Raw genomic sequence first — 27,023 nt, forward strand, 5'->3', positions numbered from 1 at the left:
CACTTTTGTCTTGGGACACTCCAGTTATCACCATAGCCTTCCCCAGGCAGTAGCTCCTAACTTTCTAACAATAGACAGGGCCTAGAAGCAGTTGAATCTCAGAGCAGGCATCCCAAAGAAAGTGTGAGGCCCACCCTTTCAGTCCTATCTCTATAAGACATCCGTAACATCAACTATTTTCTCGAGGTACCTTGGCTATTGCCGCCACACCTTTAGTTGCAATAGCATACATTGAGGGACACCCAACAGGGTCTGGAAGCCCAACATCAAGGTGAGCTGCAGACATTCTGCATGGGTACTTCAAGAATATAGGGTAGAAACTGTAATATCTCAGATCGACACTGCAAAAAAGAAAGATACATAGACAACATGAAAAACCAAGGGAGGAAAGTGCCCCAAACAAACCAGGATACTATAATAACAGAACCCATGGACAGTGAAGTTGATGAAATGTCAGAGAAGGAATTCAGAAGGTTCATAATTAAAATGATCTGTGAATTAAAGAATGACCTAAATGAGCAAATACAGGCAAAAATTGATCATTCCAACAAAGAGATAAGAGAGCAAATACAGGTAACAAAAGATTACTTAAAGAGACTCTGAAAAAAAAAAAATCAAAAACCCTTGAAATGAAGGATACAATAAACCAGATAAAAAACTCAATAGAGAGCATAACCAACAGACTAGATCACTTGGAAGAAAAACATGAGATAATGAAGACAAAGTATACAATCTGGAAAATAAAGTTGCTCACCCAATTAAGATAGTAAGAAACCATAAACAGAACATCCAAGAATTATAGGACAGCATCAAAAGACCAAATCTAACAGTTACTGGGATAGAGGAAGGCACAGAGTTTCAAACCAAAGGAATGCACAATCTCTTCAATGAGATAATATCAGAAAATTTCCCAAGCATGAAGAACAAATTGGAAAACCAAATACAAGAGGCTTGCAGGACACCAAATGTACAAAATTACAACAAATCTACACCAAGGCACATTATAATGAAAACGCCTAGCATGCAGAATAAGGATAGAATCTTAAAAGCCGCAAGAGAGAAGATTCAGATCATATATAGGAGGAGACCAATTTGGATCTCAGCAGATTTTTCAAACCAGACCCTCAAAGCCAGGCAATCATGGAACAACATATACCAAGCTCTGAAAGAAAATGAATGCCAACCAAGAATCTTATATCCAGCAAAATTAAGCTTTAGATTTGATAATGAAATAAAAACCTTCCATGATAAACAAAGTTATAAGAATTTACAACTAGAAATCCTGCACTACAGAACATCCTCAGCAAAATATTCCACGAAGAGAAAATGAAAAACAATGATAAAAATCAGCAGAGGGAGGGATTACACTAAAGGAAAATCTAATCAGAGGAGAAAACAAGTCACATTACATACCATTCTCTCATCCTTCAATGAGAATACACTTTCTTCTCAATAATAACCCTAAATGATAATGGCCTAAACTCACCAATCAAAAGACATAGACTAGCAGACTGGATTAAAAAAAAAAAAAAGACCTAACTATATGGTGCCTCCAAGAGACTCAGCTCATACAAAAAGACATCCACAGACTAAAGGTGAAGGGTTGGGAAAAATCATACCACTCACATGGACTGCAGAAGCAAGCAGGGGTTTCCATCCTCATATCAAATAAAGTACACTTCGAGCTACAGTCAACCAACAAGGATAAAGAAGGACACTACATACTACTCAAAGGAGTCATACACCAACAAGACATAACAATTATAAATATATAAGCCCCAAACAATGGAGCATCTACGTTTATCAAACAAACTCTTCTCAAGTTCAAGAGTCAAATAGATTACAACACAATAATTTTGGGTGACTTTAACACACCTCTTTCATCACTAGATAGATCTTTCAAACAAAAGCTGAACAAAGAAATTACAGAACAATAATACAATCAAAAACTTAGACTTAACTGACATATATAGAATATGTCATCCTTCAATGAGAGAATACACTTTCTTCTCAGCAGCACATGGATCCTTCTCTAAAATAGATCATATATTATGCCACAAAGCAATTCTGTAAATATAAAAAAGTAGAGATACTACCCTGCAATCTATCAGATCATAATGGAATGAAATTCTAAATCAATGATAAAATAAAAACTAAAAGGTACTCCAACACATGAAGACTAAATAATATGCTACTGAATGAACAATGGGTTATATAAGACATCAAGGAGGAAATTTAAAAAAATTTAGAAATGAATGAGAACACAGATACAACACATCAAAATCTCTGGGACACTATGAAAGCAGTACTAAGAGGAAAATTCATTGCATGGAGTTCATTCCTTAAAAGAAGAAAAAGTCAACAAATAAATGACTTAACATTACATCTCAAAGCCCTAGAAAAAGAACAAATCTACACAAAAAGCAGTAGAAGACAGGAAATAATTAAAATCAGAGCTAAAAATCAATGACACTGAAACACAAGAAACAACTGAAAAATTTACAGAACAAAAAATTGGTTCTTTGAATAAAATAAATAAAATTGACAGACTCTTAGCCATGCTAACGAAGAGAAGGAGAGAAAAAACTCAAATTACTAACGTAGTGATGAAAAAGGAAATATCACGACAGACACTACAGAAATACAGAAGATAATTAGAAATTATTTTGAAAACTTTTACTCCAATAAAATAGAAAATTTCGAAGGCATCAACAAATTTCTAGAATCATATAATTTGCCCAAATTGAGTCAGGATGATACACAATTTAAACAGATCAATTTAAGCAACAAAATAGTAGATGCTATCAAAAGTCTACTAACCAAGAAAAGCCCAGGACCAGATGAATACACAGCCAAGTTCTACAAGACCTTTAAAGAAGAGCTAATACCAATATTCTTCAATTTATTTCAGGAAATAGAAAAAGAGGGAGCACTTCCAAACTCATTCTATAAGGCCAATATCACCCTGATTCCAAAATCAGGCAAACACAAAATGGATCAAAGACCAAGGAATAAAACCAGAGACCAATATCTCTAATGAACATAGATGCAAAAATTCTCAATAAAATTCTGGCAAATCGAATACAAAAACATATCAAAAAAATTGTGCACCACAATCAAGTGGGATTCACCCAGGGATGCAAGGTTGATTCAACATATAGAAATCAATAAATGTAATTCATCACATCAATAAACTTAAAGAATCATATGATCGTCTCAATAGCCGCAGAAAAAGCATTTGAAAAAATGCACCACACCTTCATGTTCAAAACACTAGAAAAATTAGGAATAACAGGAATGTACCTCATCATAAAGGCTATCTATGCTAAGCCCCAGACCAATATCATTCTAAATGGAGAAAAATTGAAGGCATTCCCTCGAAAAACTGGAACAAAACAGGGATGCCCTTTTTCACCACTTCTATTTAACACAGTTCTTGAAACACTGGCCAGAGCAATTAGACAGAAAAAAAAGAAATTTAACAGGATACACATAGGAAAAGAACTCAAATTGGCACTATTTGCTGATGATATGATTCTATACCTAGAAGACCCTAAAAGTTCTACCAGAAAACTTCTAGAACTAATAAATGAATTCAGCAAAGTAGCAGGATATAAAATCAACACCCATAAATCAAACGCATTTCTGTATATCAGTGACAAATCCTCAGAAAGGGAAACGAGGAAAACTACCCCATTTACAATAACCTCAAAAAAATAAAATACTTGGGAATCAACTTAACAAAAGAGGAGAAAGATCTATAATGAAAATTACAGAATCCTAAAGAAAGAAATTAAAGAAGACCTTAGAAGTGGAAAGATCTACCTTGCTCTTGGATAGGCAGAATTAATATTATCAAAATGACCAGACTACCAAAAGCACTATACAGATTTAATACAATTCCAATCAAAATCCCAATGACATTCCTCATAGATTTAGGAAAAACTAGTCATGAAATTCATCTGGAAAAATAAAGAGACCCAGAATAACTAAATCAATCCTCAGCAGGAAGAGGGAAGCAGGTGGCATGGCTATACCAAATCTTAAACTATACTACAGAGCAATAATAACAAAAACATGGTATTGGCACCAAAACAGACTAGTAGACCAATGGTACAGAACAGAGGACACAGAGACTAATCCACAAAATTACAATTATCTTATGTTAGACAAAAACACACAGTGAAAAAAAGATAGCCTCTTCAACAAATGGTACTGGGAAAATTGGAAATCCATATGCAACAAAATGAAATTAAACCCCTATCTCTCACCACACACAAAACTCAATTCAAAATGGATCAAAGACCTAGGAATAAAACCAGAGACCCTGCATCTGATAGGAGAAAAAGTAGACCCTAATCTCCATCATGTGGGATTAGGCCCCAACTTCCTTAATAAGACTCCTGTGGCACAAGAATTAAAATCAATAATCAATAAATGGAATGCAAATTAAAAAGTTTCTTCTCAGCAAAAGAAACAATCTATGAGGGGAATAGAGAGCCTACATCTTGGAAGCAAATCTTTATCCCTCATACATCAAATAGAACACTAATCTCTAGGATACATAAAGAACTCAAAAAGCTAAACTCCAAAAAAACAAATAACCCAATCAATAAATGGATCAAGGACCTGAAGAGACACTTCTCAGAAGATGATGTACAATCAATCAACAAATACATGCAAAAATGTTCATCATCACTAGCAATCAGAGAAATGCAAATCAAAACCACTCTAAGATTTCATCTTTCTCCAGTCAGAATGGCAGCTATTATGAAGACAAACAACAATAAGTGTTGGCGAGGATGTGGGGAAAAAGGTACACTCATACATTGCTGGTGGGACTGCAAATTGGTACAGCCAATATGGAAAGCAGTATGGAGGTTTCTTGGAAAATTTGGAATGGAACCACCATTTGACCCAGCTATCCCTCTCCTTGGTCTATAACCAAAGGACTTAAAAACAGCATACTACAGGGACAGCCACATCAATGTTTATAGCAGCACAATTCACAATACCTAAACTGTGGAACCAACCTAGATGCCCTTGATGAATGGACAAAGAAAATGTGGCATATATACACAATGGAATATTACTCAGCAATAAAAGAGAATAAAATCATGGCATTTGCAGGTAAATGGATGGAGTTAAAGAAGATAATGCTAAGTGAAGTTAGCCAATCCCAAAAAACCAAATGCTGAATGTTTTCTCTAATATAAGGAGGCTGATTCATAGTGGGGTAGGGAGGGGGAGCATGGGAGGAACAGACTAACTCTAGATAGGGCAGAGGGGTGAGATGGGAAGGGAGGTGGCATGGGTTAGAAATGATGGTGGAATGTGATAAACATTATTATCCAAAGTATGTGTATGAAGACACGAATCGGTGTGAATATACTTTGTATACAACCAGAGATATGAAAAATTGTACTCTATATGTGTAATAAGAATTGTAATGCATTCTGTTGTCATATATAAATAAAAAAAATTTTAAAAGTCTTCATGATCTAGAGTTTGCAATGTAGTCACAAATGTGACACCAAAGCACAAGCAACAAAAGAAAAAAAGCAGACTCTTTAATGATTACCAACATAATTCCATCTATAACCTAACTCCTATTTGCATGTAAAGTAACATATTCCCAGGTTCCCAGGATAAGATGTGGACATTTCTGGGCCATTATTCTGTCTGCCACATATAGTAATCCTCTTTATTCACAGGGTATTGGCCTCAGGACAACCCCTACACCAAAAAATATCAAAATCCCTGAATAATAAAGTCACTCATATAAAAATGGCATAGTATTTGCATATAAACTACCACCCTTATTATTTAAATCATGTCTTGATTTCTTATAATAATGCAATGTAAATGTTATGTAAATAGGTGTTACACAATATGATTTAGGAAATTATGACCAAAAAAAATCTACATGTTTAAATAGAGGCAATCCTCCTCCTACCCCTGAACATGCTCAATCTACAATTGTTTGGATCTACAGATGAAGAATCTTTGATGTGGAAAAGTCAACTGAATATATATCCCTTCTTATAATCAGAAAAGGTTTTAAAAGCACAACCACATTAAATTTACATAGCATTTCAACATCTCATAATGTCTTTATAAAATTCCAGCAAGATATTTTTTAATAGTTTTTTAGATGTGTAGACCTTCATTTACTTATACATGGTGCTGAGAATCGAACCCAGTGCCTCACACATGCTAGGCAAGCACTCTACTACTGAGCCACAGCCTCAGCCCCCAGCAAGATATTTTTATTTGATAATCAAAGCAATTAAGGTACAGAGAATAATCTGCCCCATAATATATCCCCAACCAACGTGCTTGCTAATGGAAGATGCAAAGGTAGTCTCCAGGTGCTCTGGCTTCCACTTGATTGCTTTTCATAACAGATGGCAATGGTTCTCAACTACCCTAAAAGCAAAGTTCATGAAGGCTGATAATTCCATATTATATCAGCCCACAAATCAACAAATCAATTAGATTATTTGCCACTTAATTTCATAGATGTATATACACATGAAAATACATAAATATATATATATATATATATATATATATATATATATATATATATATATATATATATATATATATATATAAACTATGTATGCAATATATTATCACAGTGTTTTAACTTATTTTTAATCAAGATTTCACCTCAGTGGACATATTACATTTAATTGAATGAACGCAAATTTTACCTGTGTAAGTGATTGAAAGCTGAAGGTATGCCCTTTATTTTCTAAGGCCAAAAAAAAAAAAAATGGGGGAAGGAGAGAGAATCAATTTAAAAGGGGAAGAATAGGGGAAAACTGTTTAATAAGAAAGAATTCCTAAATTGTAAGTGAGAGAAAAAAACTGGCAGAAATCCTATTACATGTTAAATAATTAACTGAAGTTCTGAACTGAGATGGGAAAATGAGAATTACAGCTAATTGCTTTCACTAGTTCATTTAGATAACCAACTTAATTTTAATTATGTTATTAAATGATACTATCTTTACATAGTTTGCCTAATCTCTTCAAATAAACCAATATGCTTATAGACTTTTAAGAAAAATACCATTAAATCTCATTTTCTCTTGCATTTTCAGTAAATATAAAAGCAACTGAATATCATGTAATAACAGGAAAATTATTTCTAATCATGTTATTTCAACAATAAGCTATTGGGCATTACCATACTGATATTACGCTATATATCATATAGGGATATTACATGAAGATGCTTTACTTGTATTATCTTAATCACCCTAACTAGAAGACATACAATTTTTACCCCTATTTTAATAACAAAAGATGTTAACTCACTCAAGGACCCTGGTCTCTGACTTTAACCACTAAGATATAATCCCACTGATCCTAGAAAACCTATCTATTTTTTTAAGTCCTATTAAATTTTACAAAGCAGTATGAATTTTGGACTTCCAAGTAAGATAAAGAGTTAAGATCCCACAAGTCCATATACAAGATAAAGGAAAACAAAAAGTGTTTAAAAGTGTGCAGAAAGAAAGCAAGTTAACAGCAGCTTTGTTTCCTAATATAACAACATACTTACTACATTCAGCCTTTCTTACTCTCAAAAAGGTGAAGAACTGCTCTCTATTAAGGGAGCTGCAGTTCAATCCTTTTCTTCTTACTCTCAAAAAGGTGAAGAACTCTCTATTAAGGGAGCTGCAGTTCAATCCTTTTCTTCTAACAGTCTTTGGAAGGTATTCCATTGCATTCAAGCCTTCAATGTTGTAAATGATTTTCTTTCCCCTCTCTGTAGGCAGCGATTCTCCCCAGACAACTTCAGTATGGCCCCTCTTCAATGTAGCCTATCAATGCAGTATGAAACTCCTTAAGCCTTTTCAACATCTAAATGGGGTTTTCTTCCTTATCATTTAATTATTATTGAGCTCTTCCATTAGTTCTTTTTTCTTTTCCTTCTGGAACTCCTATAACATGTAGAGTTTTAAAACAGTGTTACGTTTTCCGGATTTATAGTCTTCCTCATGATTTTCATGTGTTAACATTTTTGCCTATATTGGGGGATATTTCCCAAATCTGATCTTTAAGGCTACTAATATTGTTTTTATTCATTTATTGAACTTTTGCTTTCAAAAAAATTATTTTTGGGGACTCCAGAAAGTCTCTTCCATATTAATTTTTAATTAATTTTCCTGAGGGATATTTTTAAGTTAGGTACTCATCTGATCCCTTCAATCATCCTAGATATATATACTAACTATTCTCTCAATCTTCCTCTCCAATTGACATGAGTGGTTATTTTTCATTTAGCTTACCAGGTTTCGGGTCCAGATGTTGGGGTATTCCAAAGTGAGAATCCCAGATGTGTTAGAAAACCATGCCCCATATTATCTTTAGAATTACTTTCCATGATAGCCAGCAAGCTGTCCTTCCTGGAGGCACAAGAGGAGGCCTCCAAAGGCAATATATTCTGTTCCCTTCACCCTTGAAAATTCCAGAGAATAAGAAGTGGGCAGGTGATATACATAGGAATAGCAGGAAGGCAATGGAAATAGGCAAAAATGTTAACACATGGAAACTGAACAGACAGGAAGGTATAAAACCAACCTTGGAAAACAAGTCTATACAGTAAGTAGAAGAAAGCATAACTGTCTTTTAGTAAGAACTTTATAGCCTGACCACTGCCAACTCTGCAACAAAAAAATCTGATGCTTAGAATGATTCTTTAATATCTCTATAACTTTGTACTCAAAATTCTACATTATAGAATGGAGTGTCTGATTGACCAGAGGTCATTACTGACTACCCAAAGGGTAGAAAGAAGGAATATCTGACTCCACCTGTTTCTGTATTTCTCCCTATTGTGAACATCCATAGTTTCAAATCTCCAAAACCAGGAAAGAAATTGGACACTAGTCAGTGAAAAAGGAGAAAAAAAGAAAAGAAAGAAACAAATGACAGATATCCATCATTATTACTTCCAGAATTTATATCAACTGACTGCATGAAAAGTTTATTCCTACAATTTGCTTTTAAAACAGTTTCCAAGCATCAGCATTTAGAAAGTCTCAAAAAAAAAAAAAAAAAATCACGTTATAAATGCAGAAAACAGCATTTATTTTAATTTTCTTGAAACTATATTATGAACATAGGGAGAAATTATTAAGTTTTAAAGGCAGAAAGTGTGATTTCTGGCATAAATTGGGTTTGTCATAAACAATACAAAAGTATCATAAACATCACTTTAATCAATTTCATGACCTGAGTCTTAAGTAGCTGCTTTAATTATACAAGCACTTAAGTTGGTTTTTAAATAACCTCAGTCTATACTTTCTTATTTTTCATGGTAGCTAAATAGTAGCTTTAAAGGGTTAAAGACTTCTAAATTGGTATTTTTAAGTGTCAATAAATGATGAACAGAGAGAACCAGGAAATCTATAAAACAGAGTAGTCAAAACTCAAGTTGAGATCTTAGCAATAATAACAGCAGCAATTAATATCACTTAATATTTTCTGAGTATGTACAAGATATTCTTCTAAGTACATGTATTTGCTAATCCTCTCAAGAATCCCAGAGAAAGATGTATATATAGTACTCCTATTTTACATGTAATAAAACGTGAGAGGTTAAGTAAGTAGCCCCTTATCTCACCCACAGCAGAAAACTGGTAAGGTGAGGATGTAAGACCAAGCATGTCTTTATGGCAATCTGCCTTAAAGCTCCCCTTAAGCCAATAATAATATTTGCTATTATATTTCACATATAGAGGTATGATTAATCTTAAGATAATAAGATATTTCATCATCTAGGCAAAAACCTTTAAAAATAAATTTTGTAGACCAGTCTTTGAAAATTATCATACTCAAACAAAAAGGAAAACAGGCTTTCAATACTTTTGTTCAGTAGCTAAAAACAGAAATTTTCTTCATAGAAACACTTAAGATTTCTTTTACTATGCTCAAATTCAGTAAGTATTACATAGATGCTATCAGAGATTCCAAAGGATTGAGAAAGTTCCTGAAAGGTAAGTATCAGAAAGGTGTACAACCAATCTTGAGTTCCCTATTACATAGTTCAATAGCAAGTGTATCTCAAATATATTTTGATCACAGTCTCACAGGTACTCTTCCCTTTCCCTCAATTCTTATAAGGCCACAAAACTTATAACAAAAGAAGAGCAATATGTGCCACTGCCTACTGAGGACTGTGGGAATTGGGGGCTGCAGGGATCCATTCTTTAAATATTCAAGCACTATACTTAATCCTATCAACAGAACCTAGATAAAAAATGGTATTTTCATTGTGTACTTTGGGAGGAGGACGAAGAGGAGAAGAATAATAAATTTTCAATAATTTGTTTCAATAATAAATTCAAAGCACTGATAAAAAAATTCATAAATATAGGTATAAAAACTTAATTCTGAAGTTTAAAAAGGTGAAAATAGTGTAAAATTATGACTAATGACAGATAAAAATCCAATGGATATGACAATAAGATGACACAGAAATAGTGATGACAGGGATGCTAAAAATCTAGTTTAAGAATAACTATCAAGTTCAACAATAGTGATTACATACAAAAGCAAGTAATTTAAGAAGTTTTGTGGTCAGAAAAAACGATAAGTTCAAGCTTTTCAAGGTAGTCTTATGTAAGAACTTGGCACAGGATATGGCAGAGTTAGTGAGAAGCTCGGGAGGAAATGAGAGGATCAACCCAAAGTAGAAGATGCCAGAGAGCTAGATGGGCAGGATGTCCAAAGGTTTATGTCAACAGATGCTGAAGTAACCAAGGATAATGACAGGGAATGTGATAAAGAAGTTGTGCCAGATAAAGCAATAATTTGAGGAAAACTGAAAAATATATGGAGGCTGGAATAGATGTCTATAAGGGGGAAACCACTATTAAGAGGAAGTCTTAATAGTGGTACCACCAGTACATTTTTTAAAATGTTAACATAAAGACAATAATGAGGACTGGGGTTGTGGCTCAGAGGTAGAGCACTCGCCTAGCTTGAGTGAGGCACTGGGTTTGATCCTCAGCACCACATAAAAATAAAATGAAGGTACTGTGTCCATCTACAACTGAAAAATAAACATTTCTTTTAAGAGATAATAATGTATTAATTTCTCATGTGTGAAAAAGAAATACTGAATGACTATAAATTAAAATAATTTAGATATTTAAAATGGTTGAAAAATTCAATAAGGTTTGAAATCACTTTTTGTAGCTTAAAAATTCTAAGCTTTTAACTACTGGATATAAAACACATAATCAGGAATGGGAAGACTCTGCAGCCAGGTAAGTAATTTGCAAAAAAAAAAAAAAAGGGAAGGGGGCTGGGGGCTGGGGTTGTAGCTCAGTGGTAACATGCTCTCCTAGCATGCATGAGGCACTGGGTTCGATCCTCAGCACCACATAAAAATAAATAAAGACCATCAACACTAAAACACATAATCAGAGCTTTCCAGTTCTAGTGAAACTGGCTGGTGTTCAATTTTAGTAACTTACAGAGAAGGTCTTTGGTTTAGTACTAGATGACTTTCTCTGAACCAAGCTATCATATCCAAATACGCCATCTAATTTAGTAAGAATTTATACTTTATAACAGCTCTCATTGGTGTAAGGATGGGAAATTTGCAGTCTTTTAATAGCCTATAAATTAATTAAACTTGACGATGGTAATCCATCAAAATTTAGTTCTACACCAGTTGATGTTTGATTTGCATTCGGAGAGCTAATGTTGTGAATTGTGTTCCTAACCAACAACTTTAGATTCCCATCTACTTCCCTTTTGATGGAAAGGAATTCCTCTCAAAGAAGCAATAAATCTTCACCTTTTAGGGGGGAACATTATTTATACCACAGTTTAACAAACACACACACACACACACACACACAAAGTAAGCCTTCATTTAAAATTGTACTTTAAATTGGACTTACAATTTAGGTATCATCAAATAATACTTACCAATACAGACATCAATTTTCCCTTTAATAGCAGCTTCATGCAGAGGTGTATAGTTCCAGTTATCCCTGGCATTTGGATCAGCTCCTTGGCATAGCAACAGACTCACAACCTCAGCATGGCCAAAAGAACAGGCATTATGAAGTGGAATGAGACCTCCATCATCACGAGCATGTACATTAGCACCCATCTGTAGTAAGTGTTCCACAACATCCTTCCTTCCAAAACCTAAAAAGAATGTGGAAATGTTTTTATACATTAAACCAATTTTGTAAAAAGAGCCAACAAATATGCACTTAAATAGTCTATACTAAAAAAGAGCCAAACAAAATACAAAAAAATATTAGCTCCGTTCAAAAGGATCTTCATTTCACAGAACCAGAACTATGGAAGCTCTTTTAATCACCCACTTATGCAGTTGATTCAAAAAATATTCCTTAATCACTTGGTATGTGGCTGGGCAATTATGCCAGAAATACCAAAGAATGAGACAAGACTCCTATCCAAAGCACTCACTTTCCTCTCAAGTTTCACAAGGCAAAATTACATGTAGAAAACACATTTCTATATTTTAAAAGGTAAAGATTACTTAAATACTGCCGACAACCAAGGCTAAGATATATCATAATATTCACCATTACATTTTTAGAGAAACTGGAGAGGAATGTAAGTATAACAGAAATAGTCTGGTAACGGGATTCTAAAAAGAAAGATTAAAGACGATGTCAGAATATCTATTATTGAGATAGGAGGGTCAAAATATGTGAAGTAGATGGTTAAGTGAAACTATTCAAGCTTGGATTTACTGACTAAAAATATCACCAGGCAGATAAGTGGGAATACAGGCATTTGAGAATATAGAATCAGAACATCAATAATGAAACAGACTGAATTTGAAGAAACCCCCACCTCTGAAATTTAGAGCAACTTCCTCATGCTGAGAAACTACACTCCCAAGGCCTGACAGGCACCATGCAAGCTGAGAGTGGAGGCCTGTAACACAAGCTAACTAAATCTATGTATGTATATTTCCCTTTTGTCTCACTTCCCTACTTGATCTCCTTTAAAAGTTTCATGGGCCTTCAGAGATTTCAAAGATGAAAGTTTTTGAAATAATAAGTGTCTTCTATTTTCCTTCAAAACTGGCTTTGAATAAAACCTATTTTTCTACCAAGCTGAGTGAAGTACCCTAGCCTCTCCTCAAAAACTACTGCCAGTACTATTGTCGCCTGGTAACAGAAAGAAGCATCAATTTTCAGACAGAAAAGGGGGAAGGGCCAGGCAGAGTCTGAAGCAAATGCTTAGAAAGGTAGAAAACACCAAGCAGGACAAGAATAAAATCAAGGAGCAAAAATGTTAAGTAAAGTTCAGCATAAGGATTTAGTGAGATCAACAAAGAAGTGAAAAAAATGGCCATTTATAATTTTAGAGTAATTTTAGTACAATGATAATATCACAAGCTACACTGCAATGAGATATAAAAGGAAATTGTACTTATTATCATTTTATAAATGATTTTTTCCACCTTATATTTTATTAGGTCTTATTGGCTACATATCACTACCTCCATGCTACTATGTACTAGGTAATGTTGTGAGAAAATGGCACCTTACATAATGAAAGTCATATTGTCCTCCACTTTAATGCATACATTAAATAAATGAGAACCATATGGACAATAGTAAGGAAAAATATTTTTTAAGATATAGGCTCCATGCTATCTATAGAAATTCATTCATTCTAGGAAAGCAAGAAGAAAAAGTCCCTAAGTTAAAGATATGTTTCCACAGACATGAATCATAAAGTCAGAATTAGGTTTTCATGGAAAATATCATTCTAATTAAGCTGCAAATTTTGGGTTGAAAGATGTCAATTTTTTATTAGTAAATGGAAGAGCATAAATATAGGATGCAAACTAACGTTAATGTCACAATCCTACTGGGGTTTGCTGGCAGAGCTTTACAGATGTTAGTTCCCTTTGATTCCCCAACTTCCATATCCTTCTTCCCTCTTCCATCACAACCCTGCTCTTCCACTGCACCAAAGACACTTTACTTACCCAGGAAGACAATAACTCTCCTTCCCCATACAGATTTAAATAAACCTTGAGTGAAAACTTACTTTTCCCTAACTAGTGCACTAATGTTTGAGAACTAAATTCCTTTCTTCAATGATAATCAAATAAATTTTAAACATAGCTTATCAGTTGGCACTTTAAAAAATACTCATTATAATATCCATAAAGCAAAATAGGAAGGTATGTGTTTATTTTTTCTAAAACTTTTAGATCCACAACATAAAATGAAAGTGGTTAGTATTCGGAAGAAGGGGGTGAAGTAGAACTGTGCTCCAACACTGTTGTGATTGTAAACCAGTAAGACACATTTGAAAAAGTAGCAGTTATCATCAGGCTGAAGCAAATACAACCTCTGATTTATCAATTTTCAATCTTTATCATAAAAAAATTCACATATAAACAAAGATTCTGCATCAAGAATATCATAATTACCTACAGGAAATCATGAAAACAATTTAAATGTCCAACAGATGCTTTGTTAAGTAAATGGCTGTTAGATTGGACTTACAATTTAGTATCATCAAATAATAATGTGTCATCCTTAAGTGGGACATTACAGAACACTATGAATGTACTCAATGCCACTGAATTTTACACTTAAAAACAATTAAGATGATATTTTGTTATACACATTTCTCCACAATTTTTTTTTAAATCACCAAAAAGTACAAACTATATGTAAGAAAAAAGGATGTTATAGAAAAATTTAAAACATACAAAAGTATTTTTTAGGTTAAAGTCTTCAAGAGTAAAAATATATGAAACAAAATACTGGAGAAAAAAATCATACATGTATTTATGAAAACTATAAATGAATAGAAAAAAGACAAAATCACTAGAGTGATTGTGAAATTTTTCTTTACTTTTTTTTTCTTGTTTTTTTGTTTTTTGTTTTTTTGGCATATTCTGAAAGCTTATCCTAGTTGTTATTGCCCTATAAATACTTTCTGTTTATAGCTCATTTTTAAACTGTTTACAGTTTGATCTCATACAAGTTTTAATATATCAATCTTTTCTAACATGATTTGTATCTTCTATACAACCTTTAAGAAATCCTTTCCTATTTCTATCCATTCCTACATTTTCTACTAGATTACATATGCTCCTATACCTACAATGGAGTTACAACCCAATAAACCCATTTTAAGCTGAAAATATTAAGGCAAAAATCCATTTAATATATCTAACCTACAAAACATTCTAGCTTAGCAACACATTAGAAACTACTGAGTAATGGTTTTTTGTCCTTGTGACTATGTGGCTGACTTGGAGCTGCAGCCACTGGCCAGCCACCAGGAGAGAGTATTGTACTTCAAGCCCAGTAAAAAATAAAAACTCAGAGTTCAAAGATCAGTTTCTACTGATTACTTATAACTTTAGCACCATGCTAAGTCGAAAAACTGCTAAAACAAATCACTAAAAGCTGGGAATCATCTAGACCTTTATAATTCTGCTTTCACATTTAGATCTTTCATCTACCTATACTAGATGTGAATTAGAAATCTAATTTTATTTTCCTTTCTTTTCTCTTTGGTGGGTCAGTTTGTTCATTAAAATAACTTTAAGGTAAGTCTAGATATTAGCAAGGCAAATTTCAATCTACTTTGTTCCTCTTAAATAATTATCTTGATTAATATTGCTATTTTATGTTCCATATGAATATTTTCAAGTTCCGCAAAGAAACTTATGTTTTTATTTGTTGTTTTGCTTTGTTTTTTAAAGTTCAAAGATTCGAATTCTGGAAAGTTGACAAAATTATAACACTGGACTTCCACAAACTCAGGTCTCTGTATCCTTCTATTTTGTTTTTTCTCTGTTAATATCTTGTACATTTGTCAAAAATCATTGGGTATTTTAAGGTATTTGCTCCTATTGGGATGAAGAGGGCAATAATACGTTAGGACAGGGGTCAGAGGAGCTAGTTCACTCCAAGCCTTAGAGTATACAGCAAGGAGTTTTAATTTAAGTAGGGGTTTGTCAGGTAGCCAAATCTGTCCACTAGCTAATGTGGTACCTTTAAAAGAGGAAATGGCAAATGAGGTCAGAAAGATAACTAAGGGCTTGACTATGTAGGGCCTCTGTATCAGGCAGGAACACATTTAGTTCCAATGACAATGCCCAACTAGGGATTCACTTATCTCACACAACTTGTCTAGACATTGACACACCAGACTCACAACAAGCAGTTTACTAATGAATGATATTAGGAGTCATTTAAGAATCTTTCCACTCTGGCATCCTTATCATATGCAAGCTTTCTTTTACTTGCTTATCACCACATGCTGTTTTCTCCAATCTTGATATCCAGGTTCCCAGGCAAGAAGTGAGAAAGGGTAAAGGAAGAAAAGACTTTCTCTTAAGTCTTTTTATTATTAAGGAAGCAAAAACCTCTCCAAATACTTCTACCTATATCACATTAGCCAAAAATGTTTGTCATCTGTCCGCCTTCAAAAACAGGCTGGAAAGCCAAGTCTTTTAAAGTTCCTTGGGAAACAGGGCTGTCTTGAACAAAATCTAGTAGGTTAGTGAAGATGAATTTGGGTGAATAATCAACAGTATCTGCTGCAACTTGGTTAAGCCATGGGTAGAAGTTTGGTTTTCATTATATAGGGCTATTTATATGGGAAATTACCTGATTCTGTTTAAGTCTTAATCAGCTATGTAAAAAACATACTGGAAAAGATCAGGAGCAAAATCAGAGGCACCAGTTAAGAAAAATTCTGCTTACTTGCCTTAGTCTAGCAAGAGTTAATGATGGCTTGGAATAGTAGTGGTAGCATAAATAAGTCAAAGACCACAGAACTGCAGTAGGTTTTTTTAAAAAACAAGAACGACAGGATCCCAGGATTATAACTTTGGCAAATCAGTTTATGGAGGTATGTTTGGGGAAAATCAAGATAAGCAGGCCAATAAAAAGCTCACCCTAAAAAACTACTCTTCACTAAATATTAAATTAAGTAACATGATTTGTAAATTTCAGCACATTCTTGCCCCTAAAGAATATATAAGAAGCCAAGCACAGTGGCTCACTCCTGTAATACCAGTGGCTCCGGAGGCTGAGGCAGGAGGACTGCGAGTTCAAAGCCAGCCTCAGCAACAGTAAGGCACTAAGCAACTCAGTGAGACCCCTGTCTCTAATAAAATACAAAATGGGGCTGGGGATGTGGCTCAGAAGTGGAGTGCCCCTGAGTTCAATCCTTGGTACCCACCCACCCCCAAAAAAGTATAAGAAACAATGACAGTATTCCACAAATTCAAAACTACTTTAAATATATTATGTTGAAAGAATCATGCTGACACTCAGAAAAATCTAAGTTTATAAGATGGCTTAACTGAAAATACTTAACAATTTTCCTTATTCTAATATTAAATAAAAGGTGACAATTAAGGCCATTTAAAAATATTTCAATGTTCACTGTTATCTATTCTTCAGTTCTGAATTTAAAAATACAAAGTTGTTTCACTTATCTTCAGCTTTTAAACTTGCCCAAAATTTAAGCTTCAAAGAAACAACCTTAGCCAATGTTAAATCTTGTAACTCACAACTACAACTACTAAAATTTAATAAAAAGAGAAAAACCTAAGATACTTGGAGTATTTTAAACTGCTGCTTTTTTTTTTTTTTAAATGGCTGCAAAGTTACAGCTTAAAGACATTTTCCCCCTAATTGGACTGTCAGCAAAGTTGCAAACACTACATATCATTTGAACTGTTAATCCACTGACCTACCCAATGAGAAAATTTATATCATCTCTCTTATATTTTTCAAAATAATTTTCCTTACATATAAAAAGATCTCATTACTCCCCCCCAAAAAAAACCTCAAATAATAATAAAATGTTTGGAATTGTTTAGGAAAATAACACACACACACACACACACACACACACACACACGTCATTTTCCTAACATAGATGGGAAAGATAAAAAGACACTTGGTGACAGATGTAATTTGTTCATTATTGCCTTTAAAAACATTAGGAAAAAACTAGAATACAAAGAATTAGAATAGCCCATTCGCTACATATAGTTACCTCTGTATTAAACATTAATTACCAATCCACTTCCATACCAAAAAAAAAAAAAACCTCTAAACAGTGTCAAAATTATTTTCAACGAAACAAAATTCAACTGAGACATTTACACTAGAGTTAAGTTTTTAAATAACATTTCTTTCTAGCCAAATGATTCATCATTCACTAACACTAGAAGTGCCAAATATTTGTGAGCATCTCTAGAGGTCTGCTAAACATAGTAATTTATAATTTTGCCAAATTAAAAATGTGAATAACACCTGTACTTGGCTGGGTACAAAAGGCATCTGCAGAATTTCACAGTGGTATACAGAGCAACAGCCCTATCTTGATTAAGTACCTTCTTTTCTTTACCTTCTAATGTTCTTTAAGGTTTTCAGTTTTATTTCATTTTATGAAATAAAGATATTCTCTAATCTGGGAGTTAGGGAAAGATTTAGGACATATACACTAACAATATTAAGGCTTTTCTATATCCTGGATTCAATTTATACAGTCCAACATTCACAAAATCATAGATAACCAGAAACAGGCTTCTGCTTATTTTATAATAAATGTTCTATGACACACAGAACATTCCACTTAATATTCAAAATCACAATTGCTTCATTTTCTAATTCGTTACAACAGATATATTAGTTTCTCTGATCATTTGATCAGAAGTCACTGTTAAACAAAAGGGAATATATATCACTGTTGTTTTTACATTAACTGTTTAGAAAATAAACTGCAAAATGAGTTTTATTGAGGGTGAATAGATTTATCATTTGTTAAAGGTAGAATCTGACCAATTAAGTTTTTCCATCTTATAAAACACGATTTAGAAAGAAAATTTATGCTTACATGAAAGAGTTAATCAAGAGCATTAAAAAAGACATGCCTTTCCCAAACTCAGTGGAGAAATCACCCAATGGAGAAGCAAAAAAGGTAGGATATGACCCCAGATTCTAGTTTAAAATACCTGGACAGGTGGGTGGGTGGACGGGTGATAAACCAGAAGAAAGCTTTCATTCCTCAACATTGTGACATTTTCCCAAACACTATTGAGGAATATGAAAACAGTACCTCCAGCCCTGTTCCAGACAGGCTTTCATTGCTCTAAATCCAAACCTGTGTAGAACTTTTCCAAAAGGTGTCTGAAAGGGATAAATAGGAGAGAATGAGAGAAGAGATAGGCAAGAGGGAGGATGGGAGGAGAGGAAATACTGTAGAAATAATGACAGAACTTCTCATAATTAAAGAAAGATGTAAAATTTCACAAGGCCATGCATGGGTTTGATCCCCAGCACTATAGAACAAAACAAGCATTCGGGTTAATAAGAGTTCATGCAGTACCAAACATAACTGAAAGACACATTACACAATATCAAGAAATATCTAAATCCTGCAGAAAGGAAACAGATCAACTTTAAAAAAAAATAAAAGGAATCATTGACTGAAGTCAAACTTCTCAATGTTGAGAAAAAGCTTTTCAATGCTTAACTTCATATCTAGTTAACTATTTACATGTAAGAGTGAAATGAAAACATCAGATGTAAAATCTTGAAGCCGAACATAAAAAGATCTTAGTTGAAAACACTCAAAAATACTTAAGCATGACCAAAAAATCTAATAGTGCATACATGTGCATATTTATCTATGTGTCCTGAATTAACTAAATAAGAATCTATTGCTGTTTCAAGAAACACTAACCAATAAAAACTAATAAATCATTACAACACATGGGTTACCAAGAGTACATAGCAATTCAAACTTAACCAGGTCTGGGTCAGGAAAGCTTCCCTAATGAAGTAATACTGTGAGCTAAGATCTAATGCAGTTAATCAGATAAAAGGATAAAGACAAATATTCCAAAGAGGCCAAGATAAATAGTAGATACAAGAGTAAAGGTTAGAAACATTCTATATTCAAGTACCTTTAAAAAAATTATATATATATATATATATATACATATATATATACACACACACACATATATATATATTTAGTTGTAGGTGGACACAATAATTTTATTTTATTTTTATGTGATGTTGAGGATTGAACTCAGTGCCTCATGCAAGTGCTCTACCACTGAGCCTCAGTCCCAGTCCTAAAGTACCTTTTAAAAGAAGTTCAGAATAGTTTAGAGACAGGAATAGAGACTGAAAGAGGCAACAACAAAGAAATCAAACTTTCTGCCACAAGAATCATGAACAAAAACAGTATCACCTTTCAAAACTGAAATTTCAGAACTAAAATTCCTTTATTTTATTTATTTATTTATTTTTTTTGGGGGGGGGGGTCACTGAGAAGACTGTGACCATTCCCCACCAAAGTATCAAATATAAATTTCTGCTATGTGAACTTAGACATAAGTAAAGAAAACTGCAAAAGTAAATATCTATTTGTATCATCTTAGAAACCAAGGAAAAAGTCCAAAAAGATCTGAAATTCTGCTGACAGTTTTCAGTATACCTTCCCTTATTTTCAACACAGACCTGATTGTAGAAGTACTTAATCATTGCAATGTAGGGAGAGAAAAGTTAAAACACAGCACAAAGAAAGAACTCGTAAATAGAAGTCAAAAGAAAAACGATGTCTCCTAATAAAAAAGAAACCCCACCTTTACTTTCATTTTAATGGTTATATTCTTCAATAGATGGTTCAAGGAAACTGGCTTCCTGCTTAGGAAAAAAAAAATTTATTTTTTTTACAGTAGGTAGCAAAAAAAGCTCAAAATATATTAAGATGTAAATGTTAACATGAAACCAGAAAAAAATAGGTAGACATTTACATGATCTCAAGAATAGAAGCAACAGAGAAAAACTAAAGGTAAAAGGATAAAAACAAATATTCCAAAGAGGCTAAGATATATAGTACATGCAAAGGTCAAGGTTAGAAACACTATATATTCAAGTACCTTTAAAAAAAAATTAAAGGCAATACATTTGGAAGTTTATAGATAAAATTAAAACAAGCAAGAAAAATATTTGCAATGATTGTAATAAAACACAAATAATAAAACACCGAAAGGCAAAAGAAAAAAATTAGTTAATTCACAAAAAAAGGAAATACCACTTATTTTTAAAAAGCAAAAATCAATAAGCTGAGAAACAAAGAAATGCAAATTAAAACACGAATACTATTTTTTAAACTAAGAAGTTAAGAAATGAAACTGGAGTTGTAGCTTAATGGTAGAGCACTGGCCTAGCACATAAAAGGCATGGATTCGATCCTTAGCACCACATAAAAATAAACAAAATAAAGGCATTGTGTCCATCTACAATTAAAAAATATGTATTTAGAAAAAAGCTAAGAAATGTGCTTTAAATGTTGATGTTCAGAGACCTACAAAAGTATTTGTAGGACCACTATTCATAATAGCCAACATACAGAAACTATGCAAATGTTCAAGAAAAATGGGTAAGTAGTATATTCACACAACGGAATTCTATACAAGGAAAATAAACTACATGATAGCTGAATTTCACACAAAACAGAATCAATTATATAATACCACTTATATATCATGTTCAAAAACAGACTAACATTCACTGAAAGATGGTAAAGGGCTAGTGACCCAGAAGACCCAAAAGTAGGAGGTTGTGGGTGGCTGATAATGTTCTGATTCTTGACCTACGTACTAGTTACCTAGTCATATTCACTTTTAAAAATTCACCTTACTGTACATTTTTTGAATTGTGCACACTTCTGTGTATATGCTGTATTTCAAAAAAGAAACCATGGGGCTGGGGATGTGGCTCAAGTGGTAGCGCGCTCACCTGGCATGCGTGCAGCCCGGGTTCGATCCTCAGCACCACATACAAACAAAGATGTTGTGTCTGCCGAAAACTAAAAAATAAATATTAAAATTCTCTCTCTCTCTCTCTCTCTCTCTCAAAAAAAAAGAAACCATGAAACTATGGCTGATATGGCCAAGGATATGTCAGGAATATAACCTAGTAGAACCTTTTAGGAAGCAAGTTTAGGAATACCCTATCTACATGCAAAAATCTCTCTAGGTTTATATGTAGAGCATGGTCTTAAAACTTTAGCAGTTACATTTCAGTTCATTTCATAATCTCAGAACACCTATAACAATTTCAGGAACACCAAGCAAGTTTTTCTTGATATAAAAACCACTTCACAGGCTTATAAGTAGTGAGTAACAACTGTCAAAATACTTTCTAATTCATAAACATCTGTATAACTAAGAAATCTTTTTTTTAAAGAGAGAGAGAGAGAGAGAGAGAGAATTTTAATATTTATTTATTTATTTTAGTTTTTCGGCAGACACAACATTTGTTTGTATGTGGTGTTGAGGATCGAACCCAGGCCTCATGCATGCCAGGTGAGCACGCTACTGCTTGAGCCACATCCCCAGCCCCAACTTAGAAATCTTAACTGAGTTCCATGTTTCCTCAAGCAATAACTCTCAACCTTGCCTGCACATGAAAATTAGCTGGAGATTTTAAAAGAACAAAGCCCTACCCTTCTACTCTAGTGATTTAATTGGTTCTGGGTTAAGGATAATTGCTCTTAGAGTATCAGCATCACCTGGGACCTGTTAAAAATACAAACTCTCAGGCTCACTCCAGACCCACTGGAAGAGAAATTCTGAGGGAGGGTGCTGCCCAGCAACCTGTGTTTTAACAAGCCCTCCAGGTGATTCCAATGCAGTTTGAGAATCATGGTTATAGGGAATATGTAAAAATTCACACACTTAAAACTCAAAAAGATCAGAAATCAGAAGTGCTAACTACCAAAAAACGGTTTCTTCACTTTTTTCCAAATCTACTACAGAGGGAAAAAGTTGCAGGTCCAAGGAATGAAACAGCTGCCATATACCTTGGCCATAACAGCCATAGTTTCATAGTTCATTTGTTCAAATATTTATAGAGCACCTACTATGAGCAATTCACAGATATTGAAATTCTCATATATCCCAAATTTATCTGCTTTCATAAAATTCCAATACAATAACAGTTACAACTTTCTATTGTTAATTTTTTGTGAGCACCATTATTGGGGGGGAAGCAAATTTCTAATATCTTGCCCTAAAAATTAGCTCAAAAGAAATTCTTTCCAAAACAAAAATATTTCCCTGCAAAGAAGAAAAGCATAACCTGGCATCCCAAAACATTTAAAAAAAAAAAATAGTTAACATGTTTTCATGAACTGCAATACCAGGTCATTTCATTAAAAAAAAAAGAAAAAAAAAAAAAAGAAAGATGATAACAACCCAAGCATTTGGAAAAGGAGGGTACAACTTATTAACAGGATGGATGAGAATGTCAAAACAGTTCCCATGGTTGCAGAATATATCAAAATGAGGGCCTCTGGGCTTTTAAGTATTTTCTTATACATATCATAGCTTTTCAAAAGTATTATGGATAACTAGGCATCAGGAGGTTTCATTAATTTTTAAACTGTAACTAACACAGAAACTATAGTGTTAAAGTGTTTTCGTCAATCAGTAAATTCGAACCAGCTTTTTACCAGTTAGGACTTGTAGTTAATAGAAATCATCTGCTAACTACCAAAGGTTTCTTCACTTTTTTCCAAATCTACTATAGAGGGAAAAAGTTGCAGGTCCAAGGAATGAAATGGCTGCCACCAAAGAGCAGTTTAAGTTTGTTACATGGAAAAAGGCACTTTATTTCTGCTTTTCCAATAATTTAAAAGAAAGAAGTTCATTTGTTAAAACTGAATAAGGAGCTGACACACTCCAAAAAACAGCCTCCAAAAAGTAAATAGATAAAAAACAGTTTAAGCTCATCCTGATTTAATTCTATAAAACACATACCTGAACAAACAGGCAAAACAAGTTCCACAAAAGAACCCAACAACTAACCGTGGGGAAGAGCAATCTTGGAAATCTGATGAAACCTGAGGAACACTCAAATACAAAACTCTCAGAAGTGTCCTCAATTACTTGAAATCAAAACGAAAAAAAAAATTAGACCCATATTTAGTTATTCTGAGCACCCAGGCTTTAGCAGAAAGCCCTAAGAAACTCACCCTACCCAATTCTTTTTAAAGAATGCAGTGTTTTATATTAAAAACACTGGACTAAAAATCCATTTCTAGGTGTTTCTTTCTTGTACACATTTTATTTTTCAGTAAGCAAAGTTCCATAAGGGAAGGTTTCAGCTAGTTCTTACACACACCCTATACATCTAAACTAACCCTACTCAATTTCTTATTATGAATCCACATAAATGAGGGGTATCTTAGTCCATTTTCTGCTGCTATAATAGAATACAATTATAAACAATGAAAAATTATAAACAACAGAAATTTGTTTGGCTCACAGTTTTGGGAGCTGGAAACTCTGAGATCAAGTCAAGGGGTCTGCATCTAGTCAAGGACAGGGTAGGGCAAGCAAATAGGCATGCACACAAGGCAGAGCAGAAACTTGAGGAACTCATCATTTTTATTAGGAACCCACTCCCACGACAGAAGCGTGAAAGTACTCCTAATACTGTTATAATGGCAATTAAACTTAAGTTTTGGAGAGGACATTCAAACTAGTTCCTGGCTCCCAGGCTCAAACTTGGGCTTCCTCCCCTCTCCTCCCTTCTCTGGCTATATCCTAACTTCCGGAGCTGATCTGTCAGAAGAATACAAGTACCCTGACATAAGGAGAAAATAAAGCGGCACCCATCTCTGAAATTACTGCATATTTTATAACCAACAATCTAAGACTGTTTTGTCTACGAAACAAAAGGAGACTATTAAATACATAAATGTGTATTCACCACAAAATTTTGGCAGATTTTAAGCCAAAATTGTGGCAAAAATAAGTGGGATAAGTGCGATGTGACCATTATGTGAAGGTTCAAAAAAAAAAAACTTGTGCTAGTATTACTTAAAAATCATTTATTACAAAACTGTCTTCGGTATATGATCAGGATGCACTAAGTACTCATGATTCATTTTCTCCCTCACTTTATCACAAAACTAATGATTTTATTGCAAAAGCAAATCCTAAAATAAAATATATTTTCTCAGAATAATTTACAATCCTTGATTGCTTTTCTGGGTTCTCAGTTTAAGATTCTATTTTTTAACACATTGATTCTTGCAACATGGCCCTTCATGATATGCTTTCTATCCTTCAATGTATTTCTTTGGCCTCTTAACTTAAAAAATTACTTTCCCGTCTGGAAAGAACATAACGTCTGTGACCTTATTCAATTTGTTGGGAGAAGGGGATGCCCTAGGAGAGAAAAGCAGGCACATGTTTGGACTAGATTTACCACAAGGACTTCTATGTAATAGGAAGGTGATGTTTCTTATTTTAAGTGCAATTACTCTAAGAGATGATCTTACTATAAACCTTACTGTGAGACCTCATCTATTTTAGGCCAGAGAGCATATTCAACATGAGAAAAAAGATAAGGGGAGTTACTCCCAACATCTCAAACCCTTATTTGTATCCTTGTAATTACTATGAAATTAATATCTGTAAAAACAAGCAGTAGAAAAAATTAAAGTCAAATCTATGCAAAGCTCTTAGAAGAATGTGAGCAAAATAATATCCCTACACACCATTAATATCTACCAAAAGAAAATGCCCACAGGACAGACAAAAATTATTAGTTATTTCAATACTAGTAAAAGATAATATAAAAATGCTACAACATATGAAAAAATAGCATGTGTGAATCAGAAAGACGACCAATTCAGGAAATAATTCAAAAGCAAAATAAATAAATAAAGCTATTTCAAGAAGAAAAAACTAAACTAAAAAACTAAAGAAGTTACTTTGCCCTGCTTTATTCTCATACTTTATTCTCACACTTTGCAAAAGGGAAAAAAATATCATAGACAATGCCTTATAACTGGGGTCAGTAAACTATAACACATACATCAAATCCGGCCCATCATTTGTTTCTGTAAATAAAGTTTTACTGGAATACAATCACATTTATTCATTTATATATTATCTATGGATATTTTTATGGTACAAAGGCAAAGCTGAGTTGCAGTGACAAAGGCCAAATTGCCCACAAAGCCTAATATTTACCGCCTATTTGCATGAAGTTTCTTAACTCCTGCCTTAAAGAGAAATAAAAGGGAGAAAAAAACATGTTTTTAACTTTAAAAAAAAGTATTAAAAAAAAGATTCAAAGCAAATGATCACAATCAGGGGCTGGAGATGGGGCAGAATGAGCTATTTTCTTTAATAGGCACAGAGTTCATATTTAGAATGACAAAAAAATTCTGAAAATGGATAGAGTGGTGACTGTATAACATGGTGAATGTACTTAATGTTCTCAATTTATACACTTAAAATGGTTATACACTTAGAAATAGTTAAAATAAATTTTATGTTTTGTATATTTTCACACACACAAAAAAAGCAAGTGACAAATTTAGAAAACAAAGCTTCAATATGCCTAAAAGGGGGAAAAAACAAAAATTAAAAAGTATTTGAGAAACTTTTCTGAGAGAAAAGGTCTGAAACTATGGAAAGAAAAGATACACCATGAACCTGAGCAAACAGCAATCTCATCTAAAGGGGCTAACACCAAGACATACTCCAATAGAATCACTGGACTTCAATAAAAAATGTCTTTGGACATCCAGGGAAAAACAACCAAGAGAAAGAAAATCAACTTATTATCATACCATCAACATTAATAGCTTTGACTAAAAGAAAATGGAATAACATTTAAAATAATCAGGAAAGAAAACAAAAACCAAAGATTAAGGTAACAGCTAACTATTAGTAACTTAAAATTATTTTCAGAGAATCTATTTCCAGGACACTTTCCTGAGTAAACTACGATAAAGATAAGTGACAAACCACCAAAATGATTAGCGACATCAAATAACTTGTTACATCAAATAACTAGCAGTGATTTAAAACAGAAATAAAGTAGTAACTATAAAATAATGATTTCAGGTATGTAGACTATATAATAAATCACTGCAAAATTTAGTGGCTGAACATAACAATAACCACA

At 33.4% G+C, this 27,023-nt stretch overlaps 1 protein-coding gene across 2 annotated transcripts in view; it reads right to left on the minus strand.

The window, feature by feature from the left end:
• Positions 1–27,023, minus strand: part of Tnks (tankyrase) — a 200,239-nt gene that overhangs the window by 164,491 nt on the left and 8,725 nt on the right. For both annotated transcript variants that reach the window (XM_046466386.2, XM_046466385.2), the window contains exon 2: positions 11,962–12,186. In XM_046466386.2, the coding sequence (XP_046322342.1) occupies positions 11,962–12,186 (225 nt within the window). The remainder of the gene's footprint in view (positions 1–11,961; positions 12,187–27,023) is intronic.

Source organism: Marmota monax, unplaced genomic scaffold (assembly GCF_021218885.2).
Source record: "Marmota monax isolate L192 unplaced genomic scaffold, Marmota_monax_Labrador192_F-V1.1 WCK01_AAM20220418_F8-fsc00369, whole genome shotgun sequence".
NCBI classification, from domain to species: Eukaryota; Metazoa; Chordata; class Mammalia; order Rodentia; family Sciuridae; genus Marmota; species Marmota monax.